Below are 9465 nucleotides of genomic sequence, written 5' to 3'. Positions count from 1 at the left end.
TGTGAACATCTGTTGTGGTTGTAAGAGTAATACTTTTAAATATTTAAATTAAAAAAATATATGCTTCTTTGTTTATTCTTAATATTTTGTCATACTACTGACCATAATACTTTATTAAAACATAATAATAAATGTTTTATTATAGTAACTTTACAAAACTTTTATTGTTTATAAAGTATTCAATTATTTAATAAAGACTTAATTTTGTCAGTTTTCTTGTTGTGTAAAATATTTCAAGCCTAATAATTTTTTCACTAAAAATAAAGTATTGAAAGTAAATATTATTTGTAAATTAAAATTAATAGTGCATAGTGCTTTAACTAAGTTATAATTCTTGTACACAATATTAAAAAATTCATTTAAATTCAAATACAGTTTTTATGCTTAATAGCTTAATCATTAAGCAATATTTTTTTAAATCAGTATACAGTTTCTCTTTTAAAATTTAAAGCCTATATTTTATGTTCATGTTGTTTTATAATTCAAAAAATTTTTTTTTTGATTATTTTTGTCATATAACTTTTTAAAACTACAAAATAATTCATTTTTTAAGTTATGTTAAACATTTTTGAGTACAACAGTTTTTTTAATGAATAATTTTTAATCATGCAAGATTAGCAAATTTATATTGCAAAATGTAAATTCTTGTCAGGGTTGCCAAAATGTTTGGCTACTAATGTCAATAAAGCTGGGCAATCAAAGAACTATTTTTTTAAAAACAAAGAAAATGAGTTGTTATCTTTTTATTTAATCTGAAACTGATATCTTAAGAAAGGTAACTTATTATTGTTTTTTGTTTTAATCAGGGTTGCCACTCTACCTGGAAAAACCTGGAATTTGACAATTTAGCCAAAAAAGACCTGGCATTTGAGAAATTTTGAAAAACACCTGGAAAAACCTGGAATTTTCAACAATTTATACATGTAAATAATTTCTCCATAAATATAATTTTTTTTGTCTTTATCAAAAATTTTTTTTATTATAAAATACATTTGAAGTAGCTTTACAGAATCTTTTTAATGTTTTTATACTATTTAACACAGTTTTTTACCTTAAACTTGACTTTAAACTAAAAATAGACCCAAAAGTGTGTACTTTTAAAACCTGGAGGAAATTTTGAAAACTTGGAAAATTTTTTGAAAAAACGAGTGGCAATCCTGTTTAATAGAGATGGAGGTTTTATTATTTTTCATTGTTGTTGGTACAATTTTGATATTTGGTAGAATTTTACAAATTTTTATATTAAAAAAAAGTATTTACTTGCTTTAAAAACTTGTTTTAAAGGACAATGATTAAAACAATTTTTTTTAAGCAAAAATTTGTTTATCAAAAAAAAATCTTTAAACAGAATTACTGTAAGTACTTGGACGAAAAATAAATAAACACTTGTTCACAAATTTAAATTAATTACACATTATTTAGTCATTTTTTAAACTTTTTTTCAAAAAAAAAGTACTAGTATGTATTACTGTAAACTTTTTAATGAGATGTAAATAAAAACAAGTTTGCATAACACAAGAGAGATGCTAATTTTAACAATTTATTTCACCCCTCTATTTTTATAGTAACAAACTGAAGGTTTAAAAAAAAAATTTACAATTTTTTTTTACGAATTTACTAAAAGTATATAGTTGTCTAAATATTTTAAGGAATAAATTGGTATATTCTTTTAGTGGTTTTACAAAACTAGTTTATGACTAAAAGTATATGTTGTTTTTCACATGTTTTTTATTTGTAAACACTTTATGTTCTTTGCTAACACTATGTGTGTCCTTTTAAACAATGTTGTTAGAAAATCTTTTGATACAATATAGTTTTAGTTAAAATTTTAAATATCATGAGCACTTTAAGTTATTAAATTTAAAACAATGTCGATTATGTTCACTTACCACATGAATAACTTTTTATAAATTTAAGTACAAATTAAAAGTAAGCTTCATATAAAAGTTCAGACTTAGTAGCATGTTGATTTTTAAACCATGAGAGTGTTACCTTGATGTTTATAACCTCCGTTCACAGCATTTATTCAAAAAATTAAATAATAGTTACGTCACAATGAAAGTGGAAAGCAAGCCCCTTCACGTGCCCGACCTCGAAGAGCTGGCCACTGTCATCCGGAAAGGTCTTGAGACGAACTACAAGTCGTCAACTTGCCAGGTGGTGGAGTGTCCCGACCTGACCCAGGCCCCCTTCGGACTCGCTTCCAAGGGTCTCCTTGGCAACACAAGGCTGGCGGATGTAGGGGGTGTCCCTTACTTGATACCCACCTCACAGTACAAAACTAAAGTGTATGACTTGCAGGTGGACATATTTGTTTAGACAAACACTTGAAACCTCATAAAATATTTAAATTTGTTTAGTTGTTTAAAAAATTATTAATTTTTACTTTTTGAAACAAAAAAGTTTAAGTATTAATAAAAGTAAATAAATAATTATTGAACTACTGTTTTATTTTTATTAGTATTTTAATAAGTAAGATTCTATGCGTTTCAAACATAAAGGTGTTATTACACGTTGTACAACAGTAGTAACCCAGTTTAAATTTTTGCAGAAAGTGTCAGAGATGGTCGACCTGCCGGGATGTGCCATACTAGGCGCGGGTGCCGGTTCCAAACACGTCGTTGGAATCAACTGCGAAATGATACCCAACATCAGGTGCCAAGGTGTTTAAAAATCACAATTGTAAATTAGTTGCTTGTTAATTTTTTAATTACTTATTAACTTTTGTTCTTAAAGTTTAAAGTTCTTGTTTAAATACCTTATTTTAAGTTTTAAATTTACGTAAATTATTAAATCTAATATTAAATTTCGTGTAGCGTAGACATTAAATTATTACTAGATTTTAAAATTATTTTATATATACTTATTTTATTTCAAATGAGGTGTATATATAAGCTCCAGAGTGTAAACACAGATTTAAAAAATTTTAGTTTGCAGTTATAAATAAAACTGATAATAAAGTTACAGGGTACACTCAAAAACTTTCTGCTTTTAAATAGTATTTAATAAATTTTTCAAATTAAGTACTAAATTGTAAAAAGATAGAAATAATATAGTCAACAGTGGTTTAAAAAAAAAACTTATATTTTGAAATAAAGTATGGTCTGTAAATAAGAAGCATATATTTTTGTAACTAAATAACATTTTCAATTTTAAGAAAGTGTAATAAATTACAATAAGAAGAATCAAACTTTATCATCACACTAGTGTTAAATGTTATTGGAATTTTTTATGAAGTATTTTAGTTTAGGCTCACTGTGACTTAAATCTATATCAGAGTTTCCCAAAGAGGGCCAAGTGGTAATTTAGGGGGCCATGAGTGATACTCAGCGGGCCATGAGCAGCAAAAGGGCCATCAGGTCAAAATTTGAAACTTACACCAGATATTCTGGAGTTGTTGATGAAGAGCAAAAAAGAAAGGTCTTTGGTGTTTTTAATGGTAGTTTTTTAAGTAATCTTGTTGAAGAGAGCCATAGCTTTTTTAATTTCTTTAAAGGGGGTCATTTGAAAAAAAAGTTTTGGAAACCCTACTCTCTATACACTATTACGCAACCTATAAATGAACCCTACAAAAACGATCATTATCTTTTATACCAAATATAATTTAATATTTTAAAAATATTATAAATAGTATAAATACTAAAAACACCAACATATACTTAAATACCAAATATTATACACTATTTTTTAAGTATCATAAATAGTATAAATACTAAAAACAACAACATTTACTTATATACCAAATATTATATACTATTTTATAAGTATCATAAATAGTATAAATACTAAAATCAACAACATTTACTTATATACCAAATATTATATACTATTTTTTAAGTATCATAAATAGTATAAATACTACAAAAACCAACATTTACTTATATACAAAATATAATATACTATTTTATAGTAATTTAGGACATAGGGAGTCCAAAAAAATTTTTTTTTACAAAAATTAATATAGAATCTTATTTGAAAGTTTGGATTATGTACTAAAAGATAAAAAAAAACATCAATTAATTTTTGAGATGTAACAAGTTAAAAAAAAAAATTCTGATACAACCAGGGTTCGTGCGCGTCAGGCTAAATCAGGCTAAATCAGTTTTTTTGAAAAAAGTTGAAAAACGTCAGGCTAAATCAGTTTTTATGTTTAAAAATTTGAGAATCTCAGTTTTTGTCAGTTCTAATGCATGAAATTTTTTTAATTAAGAATAAATTGAGATGTGAATTTATTTCTAAATAAAGATTTAATTATTGAAGACAAAATCAGTCAGTATTTGTAAAAATAAGTGCTTAAAACCTTTTGTTGAATCTCTAAAATAATTTTAAGAATCTTCATTATTTTGTTTTTAGTAGATTATATACGTCATAATTATAAAAATTCATAAAAAGTACAGTTTAAACATTACAGTTTAGTTTAACAACTTAGCTGTGTGTCTGAATTTGTTTACATGAGCTTTGTTTTTCAGAGCGTAGTTAGTTAAACTGTTTTAATTTCTAATATAAAGGCTTTATACCAAATACTTTTTAGATTAATACTCTTAGCAGTTTGTTCATATATTTTATTTTCTGTTCATTCAAAGTTATTAGAGATATTCACAAGACTAAAACTTAGCTTAAAGATATAAGTTTCATAAGTAGTAGAATCATATTTTGCAAGTTAATGAGTTGATAGTAACTTTTATTTTACTCTTTTTAAATGTTTCCGTTTATTATAACGCTTAGATAATTTTACTTAGCAAAATGAAGCTTATTTTAAAATTTAGTTTTTTTATTTAAAAAATTCAAATTAAGTGATAAAAACATGTATTTTAAAAACAGGTATGTGATAAACTTAATGTTTTCAAAATTATGTTGTTAATGAAAAGATAAGTTTTAGAGTCCAGATCATGTGTTTAATACTTATCTTTATGTATTCGTTTAAAAAGATTCTTTGAAATAACTTATGTAATATCATGATTAGCTTAATTAGTTATTTTAAAAATTAAGATGCTTTAATGATAACATAAAGTTTTTGAGAGATGTGTTTAATTACATTTTGTTTTTCTTTTACAGACTTATTCACATTTCTGTTTTAATAAAAACTTCTGGTCCAGTCATGTAACTTATAATTGACGAATTCAAGTACTAATTGACACGAACCATGTATATGGGTGATAATAGGTGGATGTAACTAAGCCCCAAAATTTAATAAAGTTATGAATTCATTGAAGCAGAAATTATAATGACCAGTTAAAAATATTCAAGTTGCTGGGTAAGCGATTGATAGATGTTGAAAAATAATTCATTTGTATATATTTTTTCTTTAAAAATAGTTTTGTGAATACTTTTATTGTGTTAATTTGCTAATTGAGACCCCCCGACACCCAAAATGCCTTCTGAAGGTGATTTTTTCTACTTTGAAAAAATGTCAGGCTAAATTGGTCTCTGTCAGGCTAAATGAAAAGGAATTTCGCGCACGAACCCTGTACAACTGTATATCAAATTCAGGGCCGATTTTCTTGGAATTTTGAAATAATCACTATAAATTTATCTCCTCCTTCAATTCTAAAGCAATTTAATTAAAATTTTCCTAAATTGTGGTTTTCTATATTACAGACAATTTGTGGGAACCATATTTTTAAAATAAAATCCATGAATTTTTTTTTGACCTAATTTATAATAAAGTCAATTATTTTTGTTTATATTTTAAATAAAAATTATTATTTAAATTATTATTAAAATTAATAAGTCTGTATCTTACAAGCTTTTAAAAGTTATAGTACTCTTGGAAAGTTTTAAAACATTTGCAGTTTAAAGGATGAAGGTTTTTAGTGAAATTGTTTATTTTTTTCCTTTTAGTTTGCGCCTCAAATAAAGAACCTATTGAACGCTCTAATTTTGATCGCTTATATCTCAAAAGTTACTACAAACACCATTTTATAAATTTTAAAATCAAATAATTTTATAAACATTAAAAAACATCATTTAGTCTACTACTACCGCCGTTAACTTAAACACCTAATATAATTAACTCTTTCATAAACATTACCAACAGAATAAACACTGTGTACACTGTCATGAACACCCTAAAAAAGTTTATTATTTTAATATTTACTTTTAAAGGAAGGATTTTAAAAGTAGTTATATACCATTTGCAACTAAGTATGTAGACGTTACTTATTTTATTTTGTATTTTATTTCACAAACGTTTTCAAAACTATACTAGTTTCATTCTCAAGTGATAACTATAAAAAAAAATATTATACTTCCTAGGACATAGGGATAAAATTTTATAGTAATATAATATAATATAATAATTTGAAAGTATAATATACTATAATAATTTGAAAGTATAATATACTATAATACTTTCAAAGGAGGAGCATTCGAAAGGAACAACCTGACTCACGTGGCGCGAATGAAGGACGAACGCGACCACGTGCTTGAGAGCTACCACGAGCACTACGACTCCTCGTGCCAGTTCTGCCTGCTCGCCAACCTGTTCTGCACTGAGGGCAAGCCGGGCAGGGTCGTCAAGGTCACCGCCGAATCCAGAACAGGTTTTTGTTTCACAGATGTCTTGTCTATTGGTTTTTGTTTGTATTTCCCATGGCGTCAAGTATCAGTCGAAGTAAATTGTGTTGTGTTCACGCGTAAAACAACTTTTATTATTATTTTGAAGCAAGCTTGTGTACACAGGTTTTTTTATTTTATTTACGATTAGCTTGCCAGCTGCAAGTTAAAGGAGCTTCTGATGTGCTAAAATTTGACTTTGTTTGTTTTAACTTGTAATTGATAACACTGTTTTCATTTTGTTCGTAAATGTTTGGTGATATGGGTTTAGATTTAAAATTGTAGATAAAACGGATTAGCTATTTTTTTTAATGCTTATGGCATCAAGTAGTTTTTAAAGTAATTTGTTTACACTCATTGCGCAAGATAACTTTTTAAATATTAAGTTTTGGAAAATTCAATTAAATATATATATTTTTTTTATATTCTGCATGATCTGTTTAATGATGATACAATTATAACTTATTTTTATTTATAAAGTTTTTGGTGTTTTATTTAAACTCTTAAACTATGTGCTCCTGCACAGGTCTCTGGGGTTTTACCTTTTTATAAAACCAATTAATGTTCATACACAGTTTATAACTCGATTGATTCTTATTCAAATGTGAATCGACACTCAATTAGGGATTCTCTCAAGCTTAACAACTAATAATAAATTATTCAGAATAAAAGCCTTGAAATAAACTCCAAAAGTACAAATGTTTTGTTTTGTAGCTAGTGTGTACCATTTGACAATAATTTTGTAAAAAATGATGAACTTCATCTGATTTCTTCCAACTATTTTCAAAAATTTCAACTCAAAAACACGATGTGCAAATTGTTTAAAAATGTTTATTAGTTTTACAAAATGTCAGGCAAAAAAAGTGTTAATATAAAATAAAAAAACTACCGATTGAAATAAAATAATTATAAAAATTAGGCAAGGAAAATATGAAATACAATTAAAATAATTTAATATGATTCACAGGTAAGGACGACCTTGTGAGTTGCATGCGCGGGGCCATATTGAATCACTATGGCAACGAGCGACCCGTGGGCATGGGGGGCAGCTTCGTGGTTGAGCAGGGGAAGATAAAGATCCACGTCATGCCCGATTTCTCCCCAACTCCTCTGACGTGCGAGGATGACGTAAACAACTGGCTCAGATTCTTCCACGCCAGGTTGGTGATATTTTGTTAGTTGAAGTTGGTAGAGCTCGCTGCGTTACCCATGAACCTTGGCAGCTACATGAAGTTGTAAACTGTTTAAAGTGTATACTGTTTCAAAATTAAATAAAAATAAGTTTTGTGAGGTTTTTTTATTGTGCATGTAATTACAAAAATTAGTTCAATCATCAAGTTTGTAATACGTTTTGACTTTCTTTGTTTTTATATTTAAATGTATGAATATTTCAATACAATTTAGCATCTATTTGAATTTGAACTAAATCATATGATAATATCAAACCGAAGTATAAAAAGTAAAATTATAGACAAATGCTTATCATCTTTTTTTATGGAAAATATCTTAAACTTTCTCGTTATCAATTAAAAAATGAAAAGCAAATAAAAGTAATGACAAGGTCATAAAAATGTTTGTTTTGCACAAAGTTCGTGAGCCATGTTTTCAAATTCCCGCTTTTCACTGTCAAAATATTTGCACAGTTGCGTTATTGGCAAAAAACAAAATAAAAGTTATAGTAAAACCAGAAAAGTACAATGTTGATAATTTTCCAAATAACATTTTTTGTATTTTTATTTTAATCAGTTTAAATTAAGAGCTTCGTATCTTGTTCAGACTTTTGATTTTATCAAGAGTCAACGAAAATGCTTTTTTAATTTTAAATTATAAGCATGGAAATCAATTATATTTCATATTCTCTTTTAATACTCTTTTCTTAATTTTTATCTTAAAGTCAATGGAGATTGTTTTTTCAAAAAAAAAAAATTAGTATATTTTTTAAACAAAAAAATTAAATATTTTTTTCAATTCAGTTCAATCAACCAAAATACTTCAAGAGCATCAATGTTGATTGAAAAATTTTTCAAATAAAAAAATTTACCACTCTTCAGCGCCCCCTTCACCTGCATGGCCACCTTCATCACGCACGACTGCGGGCTGGACCTGAGGGTGACCCACACCCACGGCTACTCGACCGTGAACGGGGAGGGAGGGCACTACCACTGTGACGTCACTCCCGACGTCATCAGGTACGTGGGCTACTTCGCGCCCGCCGAACTCATATACCGGATCGACAGGCCGCACGAGACGCACCAGATCGGAAGAGACTGATTGGTCCGAGCTCGCCCGTTCGACCTTCTGATTGGTTGAAATTAATCGGTGTTTATTAATAATTTTCTTCACCACTAATCATACGTAAAAGCAATTAGTTTTGATCACATTTAATTTTTTCGTTTTGTTTTTGCCTCCTCATTTTAGCTACATTTGTGCTTTGATTTTTTTTAATAAACCTTTAAATAATAAAATAGTAGCAATTTGTATCTCAATTAATTTTGTGCCAAGTAATGTTTTTCAGCCGTCTGTGATTTTTGTCTTCGTAATTATTTTCATAATATACAATAACATTTTTTTTTAATAAAAATATATAGTAATTCAAGCTACTTATATTTAAAAAGCTGAGAATTTTTTATCTTAATTAAAAACATCGTTTTCGAAAATATAAATTTTTAATAAAATGGAAAGTTAAATATTTTTCGTGTTCTTTTTCAAATCCACTTCAATAAAAATTACCCTTAGTTCAAAATAATAGGCTAATATTTACTATTTTTCGCATTAGGACATTTTAATAACTGTATAACTCATTAACAAGTTTACTACGCATCAGTGGCGTAGCGTGGTATTTTGGTCAGGGGGTACGCAAAATCTTTTTCTCAAAAATTCCCCTAAATCAAAACTTTTGGGTCGCAAATT

General features: G+C 27.2%; 1 protein-coding gene across 2 annotated transcripts; it reads left to right on the top strand.

The window, feature by feature from the left end:
* Window positions 1–522: 522 nt before the first annotated feature.
* On the top strand, window positions 523–9217 carry LOC145833868 (ester hydrolase C11orf54 homolog). 2 transcript variants are annotated; one of them, XM_082941102.1, is made up of 6 exons: window positions 523–775; window positions 2046–2301; window positions 2552–2663; window positions 6360–6542; window positions 7523–7715; window positions 8607–9217. In XM_082941102.1, exons 2-6 carry the CDS (start codon window positions 2056–2058, stop codon window positions 8824–8826), a joined length of 954 nt encoding a protein of 317 aa, XP_082797228.1. In that variant the 5' UTR covers window positions 523–775; window positions 2046–2055; the 3' UTR covers window positions 8827–9217. The 2 variants fall into 2 exon arrangements, with proteins under 2 accessions (XP_082797228.1, XP_082797227.1); XM_082941101.1 differs by lacking the exon at window positions 523–775 and having other exon boundaries at window positions 2024–2301.
* Window positions 9218–9465: the final 248 nt, after the last annotated feature.

The sequence above is a fragment of the Thalia democratica genome, chromosome 4 (genome assembly GCF_965202585.1).
Source record: "Thalia democratica chromosome 4, ktThaDemo2.hap1.1, whole genome shotgun sequence".
In the NCBI taxonomy this organism is placed as follows: domain Eukaryota; kingdom Metazoa; phylum Chordata; class Thaliacea; order Salpida; family Salpidae; genus Thalia; species Thalia democratica.
This window is presented reverse-complemented; position numbering and strand designations above follow the sequence as displayed.

Excerpts from the sequence above, each read along its gene's own strand:
- LOC145833868 (XM_082941102.1), top strand. The coding sequence starts at position 2,056 with ATGAAAGTGGAAAGCAAGCCCCTTCACGTGCCCGACCTCGAAGAGCTG. Across the intron at positions 2,302-2,551 it reads CTAAAGTGTATGACTTGCAG|AAAGTGTCAGAGATGGTCGA; the intron begins GTGGACATATTT and ends AAATTTTTGCAG. Across the intron at positions 7,716-8,606 it reads CTCAGATTCTTCCACGCCAG|CGCCCCCTTCACCTGCATGG; the intron begins GTTGGTGATATT and ends ACCACTCTTCAG.